At 40.0% G+C, this 24,366-nt stretch overlaps 1 protein-coding gene across 3 annotated transcripts in view; it reads right to left on the reverse strand.

Annotated features, from left to right (window-relative positions):
- SOX5 (SRY-box transcription factor 5) overlaps nt 1–24,366 on the reverse strand; it is a 386,873-nt gene that overhangs the window by 118,748 nt on the left and 243,759 nt on the right. For 2 of the 3 annotated variants that reach the window (XM_040967762.1, XM_040967777.1), the window contains one exon: nt 6,599–6,719. In XM_040967762.1, coding sequence (XP_040823696.1) covers nt 6,599–6,719 — 121 coding nt within the window. Of the gene's footprint in view, nt 1–6,598; nt 6,723–24,366 lie in introns of all 3 variants that reach the window. The other variant, XM_040967768.1, reaches the window with a different exon arrangement.

Consider the following 24,366-nt stretch of genomic DNA (forward strand, 5'->3'; position numbering starts at 1 on the left):
GAGTTATAATCTAATCAAGTCTAAGGAATTTAGCAAAGTAACCTGTTTTCCATTTTTATTTGCCAGTGGTTTGAGGGGTGTTGGATTAAATCCTGGTTACTGACATGGACAAAGTATCAATTCACCAAGGCATGCTGCTTAGAATCAATTATGTGCGGTCAGCATTTGGCCTAGCAGGCAAGACATAGGTTATGATACTTCTATGCCAAATTGGAGTGCTTGCACTCAACTCTTGGTGCACTCCCAATTCCAGCTTCTTGCCAAGGCAGAATTCGGGAGGGAGCAGGTGACAGCTCAAGTAGCTGGGTCCACCCTGCTCACCTGGAACCGCCAGGATTGAATGTAAATGATAAGTTGTTCAGGAGCCAAATCAGTTCTTTACAGACAGATAATTACAAAGCTGTATGAAGTAGGCCAGGTTCTGTCAAAGTCATCGGCTTATGAGATCTTTGGAGGAATGTGTAAGGAAGAAGAGCGATGGTGTTAATTCTAATGCAGAGCACACGGAAACCTGAAGTAAGGCTGGCATCCCCCTTTCGCTCTGCTTAACTTACAAAGGACCAAAAGTGCAAGGCTGTGATCCTGGGAGATCTTGACAACACGTGTTTCCCATGTTGTCAGTTTGATAAACATATGCCAGTGGCTTTCAGCTTGTGATTTGGTGACTGTCCCGGGGCTGACTGTCAGTGACCTGCATGTCAGTGACACGGCTGACACACTTAAAGCAGAAATTAGCATGCAGTCTCCTAAAATGCCAGACACAAGAACCCTTGAGAGATGTAACGGAACCCTCATGATACCCCTATTAAACAATGAAACATGTGACATTAACTGAAAACAGGAATACATCAGCAAGTATGCTGGAGGAAGTTTATGGTATTTAACTCCTAAACATTAATTTTATTGTGGTATATGAGGAACTAATTAACTGAGAGTTTCCTTTTATATTGGAAGCAGGAATACTGCGCAGAAACTGATGAAGAGTAAATATAGCATATGTTAATTTTATTAAGCTTGGCTCATCAACTTCAATTTATTTAAGCAAATCTTATATGACAATTGACTATTTCAATCAGTTAACTTCATATGGCTACTTTATTTAGCACATTTCTGAAAATTTAATCAATGTTTTAACATGCAGAAATAATACGGGACTAGAATTCCTAGAGTGAAAATAGTGACGAGGTATGTTTTCTGCAAACCATATGATCTTTTCCAACTTGAGTTCTGATGAACAGACAAGTGGAAAATGACAAAAATACATGTTTTTTAAACAATTGATGACTCTAATGTAGACAGCTAAGGTTGAGAATGTATAAAATCAAATATTTCCATCAATGGCATGCTACTTTCTGTAAACAGTTCTTTCCTCATTAGGAGAAAGCTGCGTGCAGGCGTGGCAAGGGGGTTTGATTCTAGGTAAGACACAAAATACAACTTCTTCGTGGGTGGGGTTTTAAAATCTTCCCATCCCCAAAGTAAACAGGGTCTGTCTTTTGTTGACATTATGTTATCATGTTTCAGTACTTAATATTTATAAGTGATTTTATGAGAGAGATACAGTGTCGGCACAGATTCCTGCACAATCTCATTTAAATCACAGACAACTCAGTAAAAGTTAATTTAATCCATTTGGAAGATGGAAAAACAGAAGCTCAGTAACGCCCAGAAAGACAATTCTAAGTAGCAGAGTGAGGCAAAACATGACTGCAATCCATGCACTCTCAGCCTAAGTGTCTCTCGCTTGAACTGTCCCTATGAGCTCGGGCTCATTACACACAAACACAGGAACAACTGGATGCCCAGAATGATACAGACAAAGCAATCAACAGGTATGTACAACTGCATCAACTCACTGTATCCACAGTAGCACACACCACCCTCCCTCGCCTAAGTGCAAAATAAATTGTTACATTCTATAGTTGACAACATGAAAAGTTGCAGGTTAAAAAAGTCACGGCAATTTCTGTAAAAGCTTTATGTATCTGCTTGAAATACAAAGTGAGAGACAGACAGGCAGAGATGGAGGGAGGAAAAGGATGAAGAGGAGGAGGAGGAGGAGGAAGAGCAAGACTAAGAGAGAGGAGAGTTGGGGGAGGGAAAGGTCTTCTTCCGGCAGCTGATTCTGACTCATTTTCCAAAGGACTGTGAGAGTCAGGAAGCCCAGTGTGCCCCCCCTACTCGAGGGCAGGGATCCCTGTTCTTAGGCCATCCTGTTGCTGCCTTTTCCTAAAGCACAATAACCAGATGCTGGATGGGAAGCAGATGAGCTGAGACTTAAACTGGCACTCTGACAGGTGATGCCGGTGTTGTGATCGGCAGGTTAACTCACTATCCCACAGTGCCGGCCTCAGAGGATTCTAAATGAATACATATCCAACTAGACCAAAACTTTCCAAACTTTCTTAGATTAAAGCACATCAGTGGCCTAATAAAGTTTTGATGATACCTTTACATATATATATATAAAGTATGCAATGACAAGATTTTATTAAAGAGAAAAGTCCAAACAATTTAATTATGGTAGTTTTACATAGTTTCCTTTATATTCCTCTGTATTTTTTCTGAAATTCCCGAAAAATCTCATGTACCTCTACGATTTAGCTGCAGCACTCTAAGAAGTACGGCACATAGTTCGGGAACCATAGCACCTTGAAGACTGTACATTTAGCTATTGACACATTTAAGCTAAATGATCAAGTCAGCCCTCTCACAACCATTTGGTACTATGTCTTGAATATGAATTGTTTTATTGCATTTTTCTTGAGATTTTAAAAAAAAATTCCAAACAAAAGGTCTTTCTGTCAAAATATCTGGCTTCTATGATAATTATACAACTGGAAATTTCACAAACAGAAAGGAGATGGGCAGGGGACTGCAGCACCAGTCACAGGGCGGTGTTTCGCTCTCTTTTTTTCCACGGGAGTGTATGCTCAGCAGCAGTAGCAGCTAAGCTCAGCTTAGAGCATGCCGAAGTGTCATTCTGCATCCAAGTGAGCAGGGTGGGAGTCGGCCAAGATGGCAAAGACCAAATCCGCACATGGCAGCCACCTCAACCCAACAGCCTCTCAGTGGGCTGACAACTCGACGTGCTTTCTCCTCTTTGGAAGCCAACGTGTTCCTGGATGAGTCAACACAAAAGCATGGTTCTCCTTGAAGACACGGAGCTGCTCTGCAGGTGCCAGAGGCCCCTGAGTTTTTATTTATAAATGTGTGCCTGACATAGCTTCACAGCTCACATGTGGAAGGTCATAGTTAACTGGCTATGATTCTACTCAGACTTTTCAGTAGAGGCAAATGGACTGTATCCTTGCCATCTTTAACCATCCACAGTGTACTTGAACTCATTCATTTATACTTCTCTTTTATATTTCTGAATTGAAACCTGAGTCCATCATTTAAAAAAAAAAAAGAAAACTTTTAAATTGATGTAATGGCTGTTTCCTGATCAAAATAAGCTTTCACCCATAAATATAACTTAGAAATTTTAATTATTGTTATAAAATATTTGCTTACATACAGCAATGCCGTTGACAGCTTTAGTAGAACTGACACATTAAAAACAGATAATTTGAGTGATATTTTTGCTGTGATTTGAACTGGCCTGTGAATGAAATTGACTAATTAAGCAAATGGCTTCAAATAATGATTTTCAAGTTCTCTATCTGTTATATGTGTAGTTCTGTGTGTATAATTAAATTGAATGATATATCTATTTACATATGCATGTATATAAACACACACACAATGCCTTCGATTTCATATTGTCAGAAGATGTAAGCACTGTCAGACTGAAAAATCAATACCTAGAAATGGATCCATGCAGATGTGTGTTTTTCTGCTAGACTACACGGATGCCAAAGATCTGGTAAAAATGTACAAATCGCTGTGAGCCCAGTTACCTACTAATAGGTGATGTGCACTGCAACATTGTTAAAACTTCTATCTGCCTAGTGGGTTTCCTCTTAAGGATCTGGTTTCACTGCTTTGCCAGGGTCCATACCTGCCTCTGGCTTTGAATTTATTTCCCACTCACGCATATCCTTGGAGGCTGCAGGTGAACGGCTTAATCAGCTGGGTTCTCACTATTCATGTGGGAGACCTGGATTCAGTACCTGGCTTCTGACTGTCCCCTTCCACAGTCCTGCCTCTCACAACTCTGCAGGCATAAAGGGAATAAGCCAGAACTGGAAGCTCTTGCTCTCACATCCTAAGAAAATCATTCACTGATTTTTTTAAAATGCATTTTTACAGGGGCTATAGGGCACAACAGGCTAAGCCTTCATATTTAAACACCTGCATCCTCTATGGGTGCAGTTTGTATCCCAGCTGCTCCACTTCCCATCCAGCTCCATGCTCGTGCACTGGGAAAGCAGTCGAAGATGGCCCAAAGCCTTGGGACCCTGCACCCGCGTCGGAGACCTGGACACTGAAGATGTGCCTATCTGTGGTCAATATGTCCACCACATTGAATATTCAGGCTCCGTCAAATGAGAGGGAGACAGCCTTGCCTCGGCCTTCTGAAGGACCTACAGCTAATCCTAGCGTTCACGCTCAATGTGGTTTTCTCTTCCACACAAGTTTCGCTAGTGGGACTTACTTCTGCAGTTGCTCAAACAACTCATCTTTATTTTTTATTTTTTCGAAAACAGAATTGGTCTACTTGTAAATGTTACAGATGCAGTCAGAGGCAACCCATGACTTTAAAATGTGCCTTTTTCTTTCCTTTTTAGTAACCAAGATTGCCAAAAACTCACTGGCAGTATGTGCCCCATGGGAAAAGTAATTCCTCAGGAAAAGTAAATAAAACAAAAGCTTTCACGATTAAAATGCAGAATTCAGTGCAGTAAGAGAAAGGCAAATTCTACAAGTGTTTAGGATACGTAAATAGTTTGTCCGAAAGGCAGCTTTTACTGAGAGAAGAAACAGAGAGAGAGAAAAGAGAGAGGGGGAGGCCTTCCATCCTTTGGTTCACTCACCAAAGGACCACAGCGGTGGAGCTGGACTGATCTGAATGGTGCTCTTGCGAGATGCCAAGTACTACAGGCAGAGGATTGAGCTGAAGTGCCACTGCAACGGCCGCATAAATAGTTTGTAACTTAAAAAAAAGTTGGTGTATTTACATGAATTAATGATCTACAAAAGTATGATAATACTCCAAGAAATGAACTAACAGTCCAGAAACCAAACAATGTTGGACAGTACAGGAAACAGAGGAAGATTTGCAAAAGCCATACAGAACCTGCACAGAACCACATACCCAACGAGCATGAATTTTCATGGTTCTGAGCTTAGACCATTTTTCTATGAACCCCAGAACGGCAATCTGCTCGTCTTACATGGCTATTATTTAAAATATTCATCCTATTTCTTTAAAATGAGATACAAAAAGACTAAGAGGCAGGAATAGCTGTTAAAATATCAGATGTGAGAACTCAAAAACCTCACCGAGAATAGATTTCTAGAAACGTTAGAGTTGCTCAAACGCCAGGACACAGTCAGATGCGAAGAGGACAAATTGTTAACATGTGCACCTGTCCACTAGAATTCAAAGACAATATGCTACAGAAATACCTGAAATCATTTGCTGATTTTCTTCCAATGTAATCTGTTTTTATCAGTGCAAATATTTCAGTTAAGTCTTGGGCCATGATGCTCTTCCACAAAGGATACTTTGTTTAGCAACCTACCCACTCTTTGGAAACTGACTTATTGCTTTTATCTCACATAATACAGTGGACACTTTTGCTCTTTAAATGTTCAAAGATGAACAATGTGCGATTGTGATTTGAGTGAAGATGAGAAAAGACCACAAAACCACGGGAACCGAAGGCTTGTAAGCAATATCAACAGTTACCTTGGTACAATCACCTACTGCGAGGACTTATCACCATGCTGCCACTAGTGTAATTTAATCATTAACACATCAAAAACATAGCTGCATGTTGCACTGCAAGATGAGATGGAATAAGAATGAGATGGAATAAGCACCTGCCCCAAGCCTACAGTGACCAGGGAGAATAAAACACACAGTTTCCAAAGGAAACAGAGAGCACCTAAGCCAAGGTCCAGCAAGTCCTCTCCAATCTGAACCGCAGGAGTTGAGCAAAGACTGAACATAAACAGTGCAAGTCCTGGAGCAGGAAAGAGCATGGCTTGGCCCAAGGATTCAAAGATCAGTAGCAAGTGGGATATAGATACAGGGAGAACGCAAATAATACCACTCCAACTAATTCACCTTAGGAATTCTGGGCTTATCTTACTGAGCAATAGAAAGCTATTGGAAAGCATATTCCTATCATTCCACTGCCAAAAATAAAACGAACCCCAAATTTACATTCATATTTTAAGAATATACTAGAAATAGAAAATGTGAAACTGAATTATAATGAGCAAATATTGGCTTCAGAAGCTCAGAAATAATCTAAGTTCTTTTAAATACCAACGCAAATCCTTTCCACACCTTCTGTGGTGTTTCCTCTTTAAATAAAAGTGCTACATGAGTGATCTCATTTCTTGGTGTGGCAGTAATATTACATTGCCTAATGTAAAGCCGTGCCCTCCACCCACTCCCAAATGAAAACTCAGTGGTACTTACTACATCCAGCCTTATAGCTGAAGCCTGGAGGAAGGAGGAATCCTTGCTGGGCAGCTGCAGCCAGGGTCCGTTGATCAGGAGGGAATACGGGGATCATTAATGGCGGCAGCTGACCTTGAACCTGCTGAACGTGATAGAGCGAATCAAAGAGAAGCAGTTCCCAGTTTCCATGCTTCCCACCCTCCTTACATCATGACAAAAGAAAATCTTCTGGTCAGTTCCAAATATTGGAATGGAAGCTTCCCACAACACGGGGCTTGAGGGCGTTCTCTGGGACTGCCTTACGCATGGAGGGCAGAGGATCTCGGAGTCGTTACATTGAACCTCTAGCCTGCGGAAGAACTTCCCTTCACGGTATCATGATGTCATTCACAGCGATAAAAACACCACTGCTTTGCCTAATAAGACTTCCTGATGCACACACGTAATGGTTTAAAAGTCACACCGTAGAATGAACTAAAATCCCCATCTGTAAAACCCGCAAGTTTAGACTAGAGCACTATAGTATTTGAGAATGAGCACTTAAATTCACACGTAATTTGAACATTTACGAAGAACAAAACTGAGAGAAAATGGGGAAAATGACTAAAACTCTTCCCCTTCCTTGATAAATTACGTTAACTATTGCCTAAGGAGAATAAAATTTCCTATAGCCACAGAATCCGTCGAGACTGCATCTAGATTCCAATTCTATGAATATTACTTCACTCTGCCCTATACTTTTGCTCCTATACATCCTTTTTTTGAAGCAAGTAAACCACTCCTCAAACCACAAAGCCTTTATCCTACCATCCTTGGGATAACCTTATTTTGCTGATACCACTCTCAGAATAAGGGAGTCCAACACAATGAAACAACTGTGTTCTTTGAAGAGGAATTTTTAGAAATCATATCTAACATAATTATTTCTGCAACAGTGTTATGATGAGGACTGTTGTAGAGACTGCCATTAACCTAAAATGCATATGATTATACTATTCAACAAAGACGCAAGCCAGGTTATCCTGGTGAATATGATTATTAGTGTTTATCAGTGAGTTCATGTTACAGGTGAATCAGTGATACATTTTCATAAGAACTTAGGTTAGCCAGAGTACAGCCACAATATGAAGACCTAGTCCCAGCTGCAAAAGGGGCCAAGTGGGAAAAAAAAAATAAGGAGATCCACTGATAAGCTAGCTTAGTAGAGATCAGTGGACTAGGTTCTTGTCATCATGCACAGAGATGAGACACAAAAGTGATTAAGTCAGCCAGCAAGGTGAAATGAGGTAGAATACCCATTGGAACAGCCAGGCTCCTTTATGGACAGAATCCACCAGAGTGCCTAGTTTACATTTAGAAGGGTTTCTATGGGAATAGAGTCCAGTTATTCGTGCCCTTTCTCTGTCCTCTTCCTCCTCCTACTCCCACTGAGTATGAATTACAAAAAGTCCCCCTCCTAGGTTTTACTGCCAATTGTCAGACTGGATAACCCAACCCGTAGAACTGATTTCCCTAGGGTGTCTTCCTTGGGGAAAGGCTGTGAAAGTTTTATTGCCCCATGATATCAGGCTGAGTGACCTGCCTTGTATCTGGCAGATTAGATTCCCCTAGGGGACCTTCCTCTAGGGGAGGTTGGGACCACCTACAGAGCTATTGGAGTACAGGCAAGGGTTTGTAGTGTAAAATAGTAGGCTGTTTCTAAGGAGACTTTCAAAGTTGTTAACTTTCTTTTTTGAAGCAACTTGTTTATTAGGGTTAGGGTCTCTCTCTCTCTCTCTCTCTCTCTTTCTCACATACCCATTTCTAATTTTCTACCCAAGAGGTTCATGTTCAACTATGTTGCCACAGTATGTTCATTACTAGCTCTTTCTCCAATGTCAGTTGCCAGAATTGCTCTTAACAAATGGCTGTTTCTCCAATAGTGTAAACTTCCCTTCTCCCATCCTATCCACCCAGCAACACCCAGCCTCCATTGCCCTCCCTCTTCCCTGCCTTTATCGTTTAGATGATGCCTCCAGAGTTGTTCAAACAAGAGCAAGTTGGGAAAGCAATGCCTGCGTACTGAGGGTAAAAGGAAGTGTATATCTGAGGGCAGTGCATGCTTCCACAAGCTGGCCACCACTTTCCAAAGGAAATGCAAACAAATGCATCACATTCTACTTCCTTGATGCTTCTCAGACCATCCTTGGCCAGACAGTCTCAGGTGGGCTTGTTTCCCACAGTTAATAGATGTGATTTTGGGATCAAATTTTAAAAATCACAAAGCTGATACTTGATTGCTTTTCACCAACCCTTCCATATATTAATTACTTGGGTAGTATTTAATAAATACATTTACTAAGTGCATTAAGCTGAGCTTGACAGTAGAGATTTAAGAGTGAACAACAATCTGCCTGTTCACCCCCACCCCGACCCCCAACACACAGAGCAGTTACAAATCCATTTATCCATTTGGTCACTGATTCCAGCAGTGCATCTGAAATTATCTTTCAGACATTTTTTTCCCCATTTGGCCTTATGTTACTAGGGTTCCTAAAATACCTACCAATCTCTTCCTTTCTAACTTTTTTCATTTGTCTGTCTTCAGTTTCTTTTTATTTCACTTTTCACAGTAAAACTCTTAGCTGTATCAGAAATTCTGGTTCGCAAATTTGGGGAAGCGGAGTGAGAATTTCAGAAGGAATGAGACACGGAGAAAGAAGGCATAGAGGAGGAAAAGCTCTGTGAATAATGGGAGACAGGTTTTAAGCCATGGATACACATAGAAAAATCCCATTGGCCAAAATTATCAGGCCCCCCGCATGGAGCCTAGTGGCTAAAGACCTAGCCTAAAATGCGCTGGGATTCCATATGGGCACCAGTTCTAGTCCTGGTGACCCTGCTTTGCATCCAGCTCCTTGCTTGTAGCCTGAGAAAGCAGTCAAGAACGGTCCTAAGCCTTGGCACCCTATACCCGTATGGGAGACCTGGAAGAGGCTCCTGGCTCCAGGCTTCAGATTGGCTCAGCTCCAGCCATTGAGGCCACTTGGGGAGTGAAGCAGCAGAGGGAAGATCTTCCTCTCTGTATATCTGACTTTGCAATGAAAATAAATAAATCTTAAAAAAAAATTTTTTTTTTTTAAATATCATGGCCACAAGAAAGAAGTCACAAAAAGGGAATTGCAAGAGGTAGGAAACAAAAAGCATGTTAAGATTAGAACTGGAGATTTGCACAGCCAGCCAACTGATTACAAACTCAAAGATTCAAGCATGTCTACAGCACAGCCAGCCTGAAATGCAATGGCATTTATTGCAAAGCAAATCCAGCTTGGTGCGTGTTCCACAAAGGCAGACCAGAAATTAAAGAGCCAGGCAACTAACCAGCCAACCACCACACCACCTAAGTGTCATCACCGCATTCTTTTTACGTTGTTGTTTACATTCACTGTATTTTGCATAGCACATCTTCATTTTTCTAAAATGCTATTGGTTATAAGATACACCACAAAGTTTCTACGAGCATTTTGGAGAGAGAAGCAAAAGCCTTAATTCGCACATATCTAAATGTGACAAGAGACCATAAATTTAGATACACAAAATTTAGGGAAAATGGCTTCTAGAAATACAGCATCAGTGTTCACGTGTGACAATCACCAGTTTCTTCCCAGCCCAAAGAAATTTGCCTCTCCAGGGTAAGACACAAGATATCAGCAACCTTTAAGGTTCCTTCAGTGAGTCCGGTGGGTAGTCTGCTTTGAGGGCATTGATTTAAAAAATTCTCAAGTCACTGTCAACCTATTGCTATTGCCTCCTGCAGATCACCTTTTGGAACATAGAAGAGGGCTAGAAAAAGGTTTTGAAAATGAATTAATAAAACACATTTTCTGACACAAATTTTGATATCCATGTATATGGTGATCTTCACAAAGATGAGGGAAAATGTATATTATAAAAAAAAAAACAATGGATATCAGAAGCTTTACAACACAACAGACATATTTTAAACTCACTTTTCCAGACTTTCCCAGTCATGGAAAATGAGACTTTCCTGATGATAACAGATTTTGGTTTCTACAAGCATACAATCAGATATTAAGGTATATTTTTATAAAATTCCTTCAAAATGATCCATGTGCCTGTATTTCATTTTTAATTATAGGATTACAGAGAATTACAGGGGAGGCAGAGAATGGGAGGCAAGCAAGTACACAGAGACCCCATCCACTGGTTCACACCCCAGAGGTTCACCATGCCCAGGGCGGGGCTGAAGCCAAAATTGGGAACTGGGAATGTAATCCACATCCCAGATGTGAGTGGCAGGAGCCCAGCTCCTGGAGTCATGATGGCTGCCTTCACCACGGCTTGCGTGAGCAGGGAGCAGGAAGCAGGAGCAGGAGTGGAAGGAAGCTAGAGGCAGGAATCTGAGTCAGGTCCTGTGGTGCAAGATGCAGGCATCACACCCTAACTGCTAGGCTAACTGCCTTCCCCTGCATCTCATTATATCTTGTCTTCACAAATCCCTCTTGCTTTTATCTGAGAAAACCATATTCCTTAGTACAGTGTTCAGGAATCTTCAAATCTGCACCCAGACTATTTTTCCAGGAGCTTCTGTCCTCTTCCTTCTTTATCCTCCACTCTTGCCCCAATGGATCAGGGCTACTTCCTCGAACACTCTGTGCTTCTCCAAATTCCAATGTGTTCAGCAATATTTTCTCTTGTGTTGAATTATTTCTCTTTTTCTTTTTGGCAAGAAAAGAACAAACTATGAAGTCTTCAAAGACTTTTGAGACTCGTGATGTCTTTGCCTTTGAAGCAATTCTTAACTTTCCAGGCAGAAAAAAAAAAACCTGCTATTTCTTTAAATTTTGTGAAGCTAACATAATACTTGAAGGAAAGTTATGTGTAGAACACCCAGTTTCCCCTCTGACCTTCCCCAGGGAAAAGGTTTGGGGGTGGGGTGAGGTGGGACAGTTCTGCACTGACTAATCACTCATTCTGCTCCCAGAGTACAACTGTGGCCAGCAGAAACTCTCCTATGAAGCAACAAGTCATACACAAAAACGCTGCATGAATTACATCTTGCTACCACTCTAGCAGCATCTTCCCGTATCAGCCTCAAATGGCCACCAAAAGCCCATGGAGAAGGAAGGAGCTATGGAATGACCGGGCAGGAATTCACCATAGAGAAACAAAAGGATAAAGGACCGAGTGCTGGGTTGTCACACCAGGAACGGATGTATCTGTGATGCTTGGAGGGTTATACCCACAAAAGAGAAGAGGGATTTGGAAACATCAGCCATCTATCACAAATCTAGAATGGACAGTTATGCCTCGCTGCCATGTTCTGACAGCACATTGTTGTAATTTTAACTTCATGTCACATCTTAACAATATTCAAAATCACTACGATTTTATTTTTCAGGTATTGCCTGGATTTTCACCATTTTTTTCTTTCTTTGTAAAATACAGAATTTCTGTTTAATTATTTTGATGTCTTGACTTCAAGAGCAAGTTATTTCCTTCTGTTGACTCAAGTCTTCATATAATTCTGCTGGTTTTCTAAGTTACTTTATTTGTTAGCTGATTTCTTAAACACATTTTTTACTGCTATTGTTTAGGAAACATTTCCTTGCTAATGTTGTTGAACTGGCTGATGTTTACATAAAAGACATTTGTGTATGAAAATTTTTATTAATATAATTTATTTAGACTTCAACATTTTATATTTCTTTACAAAATTTTTCAATATTTTAAACAACAAACAAAAAAGAATTCTGAGGCCTTCATTAATTCTGTCTAAACTTTACTGTTCTTATGTATTAAGTAACTGGAATGCATTACTTGGAATAACTTCTTTGTATCTTAATTTTTCAAGACCCACCATAAAGAATAACAGTATTTTAAATAAGAAGACTCTAGAGATCATTGGCTATTACACAATGATAGTGCTAATAAGAAAATTAAGACCTGTCTTGGCCGTACAGTTCCAAATCTCCCATCTGGGTAAAAGCAAAGTTAACACTGCAACCACATCTTCTGCTCCTCAGTCTAGCACTGAGTGTTTGCCAAGTGGAAACGTAAGGGGAAGAAAGGCACAAAATTGAAAAACAAGTATTGCATTTCATGGTCACATGATACTGAAGAAACAACAAACTATACTTTCTCAAAATATCACGAAATAGATTTGTAGGGTTGTATACATTAATATTTAGAATAGGGTAAAAAGTAAGATAAATATAAACCAAAATACTTGGTTAATCCGTGCATGTTACTGGAAGTTCAAATCAAAACACAGTTGATCCTTCTCATGTACAGATGTTATTCATGAAGTTGCCCAACATTAAAATTGACTCAGACCTCTCTATCAATACTGAAGGGGCTTTGGTGCTCATTTGAGGACATGGGTAGAACAATGAAAACTTTTATTTGTAATTTTGTTGCTTACAATGTCCCCCTAATATTTTTTAATGTGCTGTCTAATATTGTTATGTGCAAGAAGGCTGTGTGCATGTGATCTGTAGAGAAAAGAGGGCTGTTTAGGTAAGCTATGGCTAGGTGTTTAATGGATTAACAGTAACTAATGAACAAGGTGACCTCAAACAGAAATACTGATGAAACAAAGGACACACACTGACCAGCTATGAAAATGTTGTGACCAGGTTCACACGAGCCCAGCTCTCTCTCTCCTAGGAACAGTGTTCAGTAGCTCAATGTGCACAACAAGTTTATAGAATAAGCATGAATAATGAGCAAACTGTAATACTTCTATATCTTAACTAATTTTCCACTCATTGCTCCTAGAATTTAGTCTTTGGCAGCAAGAAAACATCATACTAAAACAATTAAATGTTTTCTGTAAAAATTCTGAAATAGATTTTTCCTACAGTTAGTAATTCATTTTATATTATTTGGTAGTTGTGTTTCCAAATCCTAATCAGTCTTAACACGATTTTTTTTCTTTTATTTAATGCATCAAATTTTCTTTAAACTCCTAATTAAAGTTTAAAATGTGTGACATTTGTAATTAATAAAAAGACTTAATGGGGGCATGTTACAAGACAAAATAAAATAAATTGGGGAGAATTATTTCTATATTCTTTAAATTTTAAAGTGAAATATGTCTACACATTTTGCACTTCTTCCAACAAGTGGTACATTGAGTACTATCCTGTAAAATTGAATGAGTGCAACACAAGTCAACCGCATCATCAAACTTACAAAAGAACAAGTAAATATCATTTTCCCATACAGATGTTATTCTTAAAGATTCTCTTGAGAAACCTTTCATTGGCTTCCTGAATTTATTAAGTGGACTATTAAGAGAATCAACCTAGCTTCCAGTTGCATGGGTCAATTTATTATTCATCCAATCAATAACCCCTAAATAGAATGTACACTTTTTGGTAACTAAGAATTAAATGATGAACACAAATACATTCCTGTTGTCTGAAAATCCTGATGATTCTGGTTGACTAAATGGATGGATTAGTAACCTGCAATTAATTCCACAACAGAGGTTTGTGTAAGACGCTATGGAAGTATGGAAAAGACACACAAACAGAAATCAGTACAAGCCTCATGGAGCTAGGCATGGCAGAGTGTCTGCAGAAACTAGATTTAGCCAGGTAAACAGATACTGACATGAGAAAAAAAAAATTTAGCAGGCTGGGAGATGTGAAGTAAAGAACCGAGGCAAGGCAAGCATGTAATGTGAAGGACAGTACCACCAAGTTAGAAACCAAACTACTATTGACAAATCTAGGGCCCTGGGGATTCAGAGACGAAAAAGTGGAGATGAAATGCCTGGATGGGCATCTGACGTCAAAGGGCAGTATATAGAACAAGTTGGAGGCAAATACACTGGTACTGTGCAATAGAGTGTGGCAGTGTGAGCAGTCACAGCACAGCTGAAATGTTTTGGGTCCAAGGTTTGCAAAGAGGACAACAGAATCAAAGATAATGTCTAGTTACTTAGTTATGCTATTCTTTTAAGAGTTTAAACTTGTTTGAAAGGCAGAAAGAGATCTTGAATTTGCTGGTTCACTTCTCAAACACCTGCACCAGTTAGGTCTCGCCAGGGTGAGGAAAGGAACTGAATACTCAACCGAGGTCTCTCACACGAGTCACGTGTACTTGCCCATCACCCATTGCCTTCCAGGTTGAGCCTCATTAGCAGGAAACTGGAATCGAGTAGTGCCTGAACTCCAACCCAGGCACTGAGATAAGGATGTGGGTTTGCCAAGCAACATCTTCACTGTTACACCAAATGCCCACCCCTGTTTCTCGTTTTATAGTGCCATCAAACAACTAAAAAGAAAGCCAAAAGCAAAATAGTGGTGACTATCACAGAATGATGAGTAAACTGTTTCAGACAAGGATTGGGAAGAAGTGTGCTGTGTAACGAGTGTTCCCTGGAAATCTCTTGAAGACCGACGGATACTCCAGTCTGCAGCTGAGGGCAGAGGTCATCCAAGACTGTGTCATGGGAAGTGGTTTGTTTATGAAAATAAACTGTATAACCCAGGAAACACATGAAAACCTACAGAGCAAGATGGGTTAAAATGTTCTCGATTGCATCAACATTCCATAAAGGGTAAAGGCAGAGGAGCCGAGGTTAAAGCACGTTTAGAGACCAAAAAAATAACATATCTCAAGATTATTCATTGAAAGATGAATCAAACAGCATCATTCCAGTAGAAGGAAGGGCAGAAGGCATATTGCAGAGGTTGAGGACTGAGAAACAGCAAGGAAAATGAACGCTACAGGTAGTCTGCTCTTCAGAGGGCGCTGGGGTGGGACAGGTGATCTTAACTGCAAAATGTGGAATTTTGGAGAAGTAGTGTGTGACTCTAAGTGCAAACTTCTGAGTGCATTTATAGCAGAAAGGAGGGCAGAAGCAATTCAGATTGCAGTACAAGAAAGGGAGACATGAGCCGGTGGATTGGGCTGCAGAGAAGGCTGCCAGGCCAGGCAGAGGTGGAAGGAGTGACAAATCACCCTTGACTCTGAGCCACTGAGCTAAATAAAGGGAGGCAGGTGGATTTTCCAAGTAGACGATTGAGAGGGCAAGGAAAATTGGGCCTGTTAGGAGACATTCATTGAGTGATGAAGACAAGGTCAGATCCTGAGAATGACAGGAACTGGGATCTACGCATGGAGTTGGGCAGCATTTGGGATGGCCACAGTGAGAGCAGAGAGGGAAGCAGATCCCAGCCAGTGGAAGAGCCTGATGTAAAATCCTGAGACCCTTTGGGGAACCACACAAATCGCAATGCTGAGAGATCACCTTTCTCAGTTGATCTGCCTTTCTGTGTGAGAGCTCAGACAGTATGAACTTCCAAAAGATGTGTTTCAAGTGCGTAGTTGGTTGAAGTCAGCTCATTTGCAAATAAACTGCAATATCTGCAGCTTTTTCTAATGTCCTCCAGAGTTTAGCGCAATGAGTGCCAGGGTGCTTAAGTACCCAGCATCCTCAGCGATGGCTCACCTACAGCGGAAACTCCCTCACCTTCAGCAGGAAGCACAGCAGCTGTTTGGTAGCACCACAGCAATAGTGTGCAGCAGTTTGCGAGAAAATGAGAAACAGAACATCCAAATGAGATGACAAGAGGGTGTTAGGTAGGGAAGATAATACAATTACCCAATTCGTAGCCACCAGCATAGGAAACCTGACTCGGCCCCAATTAAAACAAAGAGACATGGGATCTTTGATGCCCGCTGATAGCCTGATTTTTCATTTCACATAAATTTGAATCGTCAGTTTACTCTCCTAATTGCAATGACACTTAGAAAAAAATATTAAAAATAAAGGAGTCGATGTACCTTCCAATGAATCTATTAGGAAGACTAAAGAACACTTCGTTGATGGATATGGGAACAAACACAGCTAAAATCCCAACCCCTGTCTCAAACTTCCTAGCCATCAGTCTGGGGTTACATCATCGCTAATTCCATCTCACTAAAGACAAAGACAAAGTAGCCATCTTCTTTTTGAACAAAAATGAACAGCCATGTGGATTTTTACATAGTACTCTTCTTCGGCAAAAAGCCACAGAACTTTTTTTTTTTGTTTAAATTGTTTCCAAGGATGAAAGTGGCTTTGCCAAGCAAAGTGGCTTCAAAACAGGCCTCAAAAATACTAATAGAAAGACAGATGGTTCTACTAAGAGCTTGGCTGCCAAGATTAAAAAAAAAAAATAAAAAGGGAGAAAGAGAAAAGAGTGGTGGTAGGGAAGCTGACTGCAAAGTTATCTGATGATTACAAATACTTTTGTCCCACTGCAAGTGTTAACTGTGCCTCCGGGGCTGATGGAGCCGAAACACTAACTTGCCCACATCCGATCCCTCGGTATTCCCACCCCTTCTAAATGAAATCTGTCGGTGCCAAGCCCCAAAACACAGCAGAAGCGTGCACTTGATTCTGACTGACTGCTCTGCAGAAACAAAATATTGTGCTGAAGAACTCCCATTTAGGAACAGACCCACAAGGAAAATTGCTTTTCTTTTCAAAACTGCCTGTCACATCTTCTTGTTCTAACTCTCCTTCTCTTCCTCCTCCTTGTCACCCAAGGGCCCCTGGGCCCTATGAGTTCAGATGATACAAACTCAATTTGTATCAAGCAGACAAGGAACAGCACCGCAGAGGGGGGAAGATGGCTCACGAGCCTGGAGAGATAACCCAGGCCGGACACAGCACAATTTTCTTCCCAAACTACTGCTACAATAATACCTCCACTTTATTTCCTTCAGGGCAACTGTCATTTCTTTTTAACCAGATTGCTACTAGATATAATAGAAATTGAAATATTATATGGTCACTGACTCTTCCTCTCAATGGCTCATTTCACTACTGCATTTCTACTTATGCATGCTGTGTTCATTGTCGGCATTGTTAGTAGGGTACAACTGCTTCCAGATGAGAGAGAATTCAGACTCCTGTCACTTTAAGGCGATGGCATTTCATTGTTCATGCTACGTGGCTTTGACTTCCCTGCTCTTCTTGTCTAATAGAAGGCATGATTTTCCAAGCACAAGCATTACACTCTCATAAAGCATCCTTCTAATAGACGTAAAAATAAAATCTTGAACCCAGACAAATGAAATGCATGCTTAAGCAAAGTATATTTGGTAACTTTTGAAAATTATGGGCTGATATCCTTATAAACATAACTGTGGAAAAACAAAACAACAAAACGTGGTGGAAAACAAGAAAACAATTGTAAACAAGCATGGAAGAAACTCAGTTGAAAAGATGCTCCAAAGAGTGGATCATTTAGTATTGATCTCATTTTACGATCAACTCCATATCATGAAGCAGCATTTTACACAGTTGTTTGATAACCAAAATTCATTTTACAAGTTATTAAACTCAAATGGCAATTTGCCTTGCTTATTTTTCAAAGACTTATTTAGATTCAAAAAAATTTTAGAACATTTGTTAAATATATGATATTGGGCAAATGAAGAATTTGTAACTTCACATGTCCACACACCCCCAAGGGCTGTGAATTTTTTTTTTAATTTTTAGTTTCATGGTTTAATTCCATAAGGTCTGGGATTTCCCTTCCCCCTCCTCAAATCCCCACCCTGAAGATTTATTTATTTATTAAAAAGGCAGAGAGACACAGAGAGAGAGAGCACAGATCTTCCATCTATTGGCTCACCACCCAAGTGCTCATAATGGGTGCAGCTGAAGCCAGGAGCCAGGAACTCCTTGTGGGTCTCCCAAGGGGAAGGCAGGAACCCATGCTCCTGAGTCATTATCTGCTGAGTCATTATCAGGCACAGTAGCAGGGAGATGAGTCAGCAGTGGAGGGACCAAGACTCCAACTAGCACTCCAATATGGGACACTGGAAAGCTTAATGAGCTGTGACCCAAGGGCCTCCACTCATCACGCTTGACAAAAGCGCACCAGCTCATATAAGCATTCAGTGCTGTCTGCCCACGTGAGTACATTACGCTCTGCACATATTAGCTCAATAAGCTAGACATGAAATATAACCATTTTCAGTTATATTCCTAAAGAGTTCAAAGTCTGAAAACTAGACTAGCTAAAATATTGCTTTTAAAACTCAAAAATCAAAAATATAGTTCTAAAATCAGAATAAAGCTAAGTTTTCTGTTTCATGATATTTTGCTCAATTGCTACAATAGATGAAGAATTTTTTTGATGCAATATAAATCTCATTTCATACACAGTTTTTGTTTAATTTACATTTAAGAAATTATTCTGGGAGGAATAAGGTTGGGTGCCTACTAATGAAAACGGTTTGCAGAGTGGTGAGACTACTGTGTGATTAGCTGGAAACACTGAATCCTCCAGTATCTACTGAAGTGTACATTTCACACGCTCAGTCTTTACTGCATGTAAATTCTGTGCCCCCTAAAAAATCAGAAAACATACCTATTTTCAACTTACAAAATACTTAACTGCACTACTACCTGTAAACAAGTTCCTGTTGAAATCATCTTTTCAGGCACAGATCGGACAGCGTGAAAACCTTCATCTCTGCTGGTTCATTCCCCAAATGCCTGCAACAGGACTTGGGGACAGAAAAGGACCTGGGACTCCCACGTGGGTGGCAGGGACCAAGGACTCACGCATCATCTGCTGGCTTATAAGAACAGGAATAGCAAGTTCAGATTCAGAGTGGAGCCGGGACTCGAACCCAAGCCCTCTGCTACAGGCTGGGAACATTCCAGGCTGTATCTTAGTCACTATGGCAATGGCCCGCCACTAAACGATCTATAGAAGACAAGATTTTAATAATTTAGGAGGTTTTTACATCAATGGTGGCATTTTGAATGACTTTGGTTTCTATCTTTGTATTGCAATCCAGTTTTTTTTCCAACTACCCAGTATGCACATGTGTTTTAAGCATATTAAAAGCGGTGTAGGCGCCATAGCACAGCTAGTTAAGCCACCACTTGGAGCACACGCATCACCCACCGAGCTGTGCCTTTAAAATAAAGAAGTAACAATAAACCCTCCAAAGCTGAGAAGTCTAAATACTGATTTGCTTTAAAAATTTCTGATAAAGGAGATGAAACAGACTATCATAGTGTTTACGATTAATAAAAAGATACTTAACTCAGCATTTACTATGCTGTGTTAAATGGTTGGTAGTCCCTAAGCCAAAAACTGTAAGTCATTATTTATTGTTGTGTATTTTGGTAGAAAATAGTAAAACAAACAAACAAACAAAACCCCTCCTCTTTGTTATTTGATGAAAGACTGAAAGCAAAATGTTCATTTTTCTCCCCAACAAACTCTACTACATACAGAAGTAGAAACACTGGATTCCGAAGTCTTTTAACACTGTGTTTTTGGGGGCCTGGTGCAGTAGCCTAGCAGCTAAAGTCCTCACCTTGAATGCACTGGGATCCCATATGGGCACCAGTTCTAATCCCAGGGGTCCTGCTTCACATCCAGCTCCCTGCTTGTGGCCTGGGAAAGCAGTCGATAACAGCCCTAAGCCTTGGGACCCTGCACCTGTGTGGGAGACCTGGAAGAGGCTCCTGGCTCCTGGCTTCAATTCAGCACAACTTCGGCCATTGTGGCCACTTAGGGAGTGAATCGATGGACTAAAGATCTTAGATATAGATCTTATAGATATAGATATAAATAGATATAGATATCTATCTATAAATAGATATAGATATATGACTTTGCAATAAAAACAAACTAAAAAAAACTACATTGTGACATTTTGTGTGTGTGTGTGTGTGTGTTTAACCCACGTTTGCTAACTCTTTCACTAGATTTAAGATTCATGCTGGCCAGATTTTTTGTGTGCTTGTTGTCAGTTTGCAGTCTAGACATAACAGCTGAAAACTTCACCTGACTTAGTTCAGAAATAGACTCTCGCATGCATACTTAATTTCCAACACAGTCAGCAAGTAGACACGCTGGGAAAAGGACAGGCCTTTCTAAGGGATGGGACCGGGAAAAGCAGAAATCCACACATAAAATCTGCCCATCAGGGCCCGGCGGCGGCGTGGCCTAGTGGCTAAAGTCCTCTCCTTGAAAGCGCTGGGATCCCATATGGGCGCCGGTTCTAATCTCGGCTGCGCCACTTCCCATCCAGCTCCCTGCTTGTGGCCCTGGAAAGCAGTTGAGGACGGCCCAAAGCCTTGGGACCCTGCACCCGTGTGGGAGACCTGGAAGAGCTCCTGGCTCCTGGGTTCAGATTGGCTCAGCTCCAGCTGTTGTAGCCACTTGGGGAGTGAACCAACTGACGGAAGATCTTCCTCTCTATCTCTCCTCTTCTTTGACTTTCCAATAAAAATAAATAAATCTTAAAAAAAAAAAAACTGTTCCCGATGACAAAATTCTACTTTGCTTCTTCTTATAATGATAAATCGTTTTTTTTTTAAAATAACATTACTTTTATACTTTTAAATGATTTGCATTCGTGAATAATTTTGTCTCCAAGTTATGCATTGGTATATTACAAATAACTGATTCCATCTTTCACCATTCAGTGTATAATCCGCCTTCCTTGGAGACTCCTTCCAGCACTGATGATGTACTAGGATTCGTGCATTTTGGGAGCTGGAAGACGTAGGAACTCCGATGCTTCCTTAATGCAAACCTGAGACATTGTATGTCATTTGAAAAAGTTCACTCATTTTCTTCTGTTTTCCATGATGCATAAAAAGCAAAGTAACATGAATATATAGAAATCCATGAAATATTAGGTTTCATTAGAGACATGGCCTTGCATATGCTAAAAAAAGCCTTCAAATTGTAAAACGAAACTCTCTGATTAAAGGTACAAGGAAATAGCTACACGCGTTTATACTTTACACAGTAACACTGTGTGAGAAAAGCAGTGTACTATATACTGCTTTTCTCTTGTTCATTTTGTCCCCAGTGCGTCCCTTCTTGAGCTAACAGGTGCTCAGTTGGTGTAGATGGGTCAAGCTGGGTATTTGTCCACAGCATGTAAAAGAGAATACTGAATCAGGATTGAAAAATGCCACATTAGTGCTGAAAAGCCCTCGGGGCAGTGTCCCTGCAAACAAAAATAAAATAAAATACCATGTCCCTGCAAACAAAAATAAAACAAAATACCATGTCACGCAATTCTTCCACAAGGGAAAGCTCACATGTGGCCTAACTCTTTTGGATGTAAAAGTCCATGCCCTTTACAGGATAACAAGATCTGCGTTCCCCTCTCTGATGGGGCAAGAAAGATGCCTGTGGAAGCAGGTGGCCACCGAGGTCGGTCTAGCAGGAAGCGATTTGCTGCAGCATTTGTCCCTGAAAATAAAATCTGTGAAGTTCTTGGAGAGGCCATGGGCGGGGATTCTTGAGTTGGAAATGCACGTTATTTTTGTAATTCTACAAAACACAGTGTCATTTGCATGATCACAGGTTTTGATCGTCTCATCAGCAGCAAGTATTCGATATCATTCTACACACATTCAACCGGATACAGTTGATACAATCTAAGCTAGGATTCGTTTTTATTCCTTTGTGAAACGGATTACTTACTATCACTTTTGTGCTGGAAAGTGTGTAATGTACAGATGAAATCTGTATTATGTAACATCACTGGTACCTAACAATCTATAAACAGCTTTCTTGATCAAGGCCATTTTTCTACACACCATCGCAATTATGACAGCTTTCATTTTATAGATATGTTTTAACTGAATGAAAAGTAAACACAGAATGGCATGAAACATTTTTCACCCTCCTGGAATTTAAAGATAATTAATGCCTATTATATTTTCTTTAGCTTCTCCTGTGATACATGTTGTCAGATTTATATTTGCACAGTCGTACTGCACTCATTCAAAAACTCTGAGATACTTTCATTAGCCCCATTTCACAGAGGAGGAAACTGGGGCAAGCCAAAAGCCGGGTAGACACTAAGTCTAAGAGGTAGAACTCAAAAAAATCCAGTCTACATTTAAATTAGGCTCTTCCCAACAAGTTTTCCTATTCCTTGGGCAAAGGATGTCATATTTGTATATCAGTTATACCATATAAAATCAATTATAATGTGCATGAAAACTGTTCAAATAACAACAAGCACTTGAAATAATTATTTCAAATTTTAAAAACGATGATGAAAACATGAACTGCGAAATATCCTACAGATTCCCCCTGCTATATGTAGATACTTAAATCATAATAATGAACATAATTTTGGATTTAGAAACATGAAGAAAGTTGCAAGTGGGAGAAAAACTCTGGAAATAGTTAGAAAGAACGGAAAAAAAAAAGAGTAACTATTTAAAACCCAAGTTGAGGCCTTGAGTTTTCCACAGGACTCAGGAACTCCAATTTACCCAGGAAAATCAAAGGAGAATATTTGGTGAAAGAAGAGTTTAAAAAGAAAGTGCTGTAGTGGGCATTGTGGCATAGAAGATAAAGTCACTGCCTGCATTCTAAATGGTGACAGTGTGTGACCTGGTTCGCCTGCTGAGGGCCTGGCAAAGAAGGGGAGGATGGCCCAGGAGGGATGAGTCAGTAGATGGAAAATCTCTCTGTCTCTCCCTCTTTCTTGGATTTTCTTTTTCCAAACTAAATTTATCTTTAAATAACACTTTTAGATAAACATGCTGGTATATCTCTAAAATTGCTTTTCCTCATGTCATAGAGCTGACATTTTACTAGTATGAAACATGACTGATAATAGTGTGTCTCTCTGGCCCCTGCACTCATACGGAAGTGCGAAGTTCACGTCAAAGCTTTGAGTAAAGTCAGGGAAACTCAAAGTTACACACAGGAAGCAAGGAGGATAATCTCAAATTTCAGCACCTCTGATGTAGATACTAGGAATCCCCACACAAGAAGCTCACTCAAAAACAAATTCACAACCGATAGTTTAATACAGGAAGAATGTTCCTGCATGCTTGAAGAGCAGAAGTGGGAAGCAATCGATTTACATGATAATAAGGGATTAAATGATAATGACAACAAAAGAGGTATAAAAGGATTGAAGATAGAGCAGACAAGTAATAACCAGAAGGAACCTGAACAATGATAGCCTTTCTTAATATACTAATAGCAGGCAAAATAGACAATATGGAAAGGGTGATTGTAGATACTGAATTTCTAGAAATAAGAGTAACATTTCCAATGAAGTTGTAAGAACCAACCATCAGCACACACTTCCTCAGCTTTCCCAGGCTCATTAGCAGGGAAGTGGATTGAAAGTCACACAGCTATACAGTGTGGGTTCATGATATATGAAATTAAAATAATTTTGCTGTAGTTGACATATCTTGCTTAAATCCACGCAAAACAAGACTCTCCAAAAAATTCTTGAACAACAACAACAACAAAAAAAACAAAAAACAAAAGAAAAACCTATTCATGCATTTTGATTTTCAGACTCTTTGGAACCAAAACATAAACTTACCTTTTAATTCATTTTGCCATGAATTTTTTACATAAATGTTTATGTGTATAACAAAATAGCATCTCAATTTTAGCAAAAAAAAAAAAACTTGAAGAAATTAATAAATCCCTGCTATTGATGACATTCTAACACAACTTCTTCATTTACTGGCAACTGAAATACATACATGTGCAAAAAGCAGTGTAGGGACCTCAGACACAATCAGCCAGCTTAATCTAACGGATGCATAGAGTTCTCATCTGACACATGGTACAAACCCTCTTAAAGACAGGCAGAATCTTCATTTAAAAAAGGTCAACACACTAAGCTACTAAGCTAAAACAGGAACGAAGGAATTTCAGAAACTTAGTACTGTGCAAGAGATACGATAAAAGCGTCTGGTTTTAGAGTGTTAGCTTTAAACATGGACTCCCCCAAAATAACAATCA

Source organism: Ochotona curzoniae, unplaced genomic scaffold (assembly GCF_017591425.1).
Source record: "Ochotona curzoniae isolate NIBS_2020 unplaced genomic scaffold, NIBS_Ocur_1.0 contig_1482, whole genome shotgun sequence".
Taxonomy (NCBI): domain Eukaryota; kingdom Metazoa; phylum Chordata; class Mammalia; order Lagomorpha; family Ochotonidae; genus Ochotona; species Ochotona curzoniae.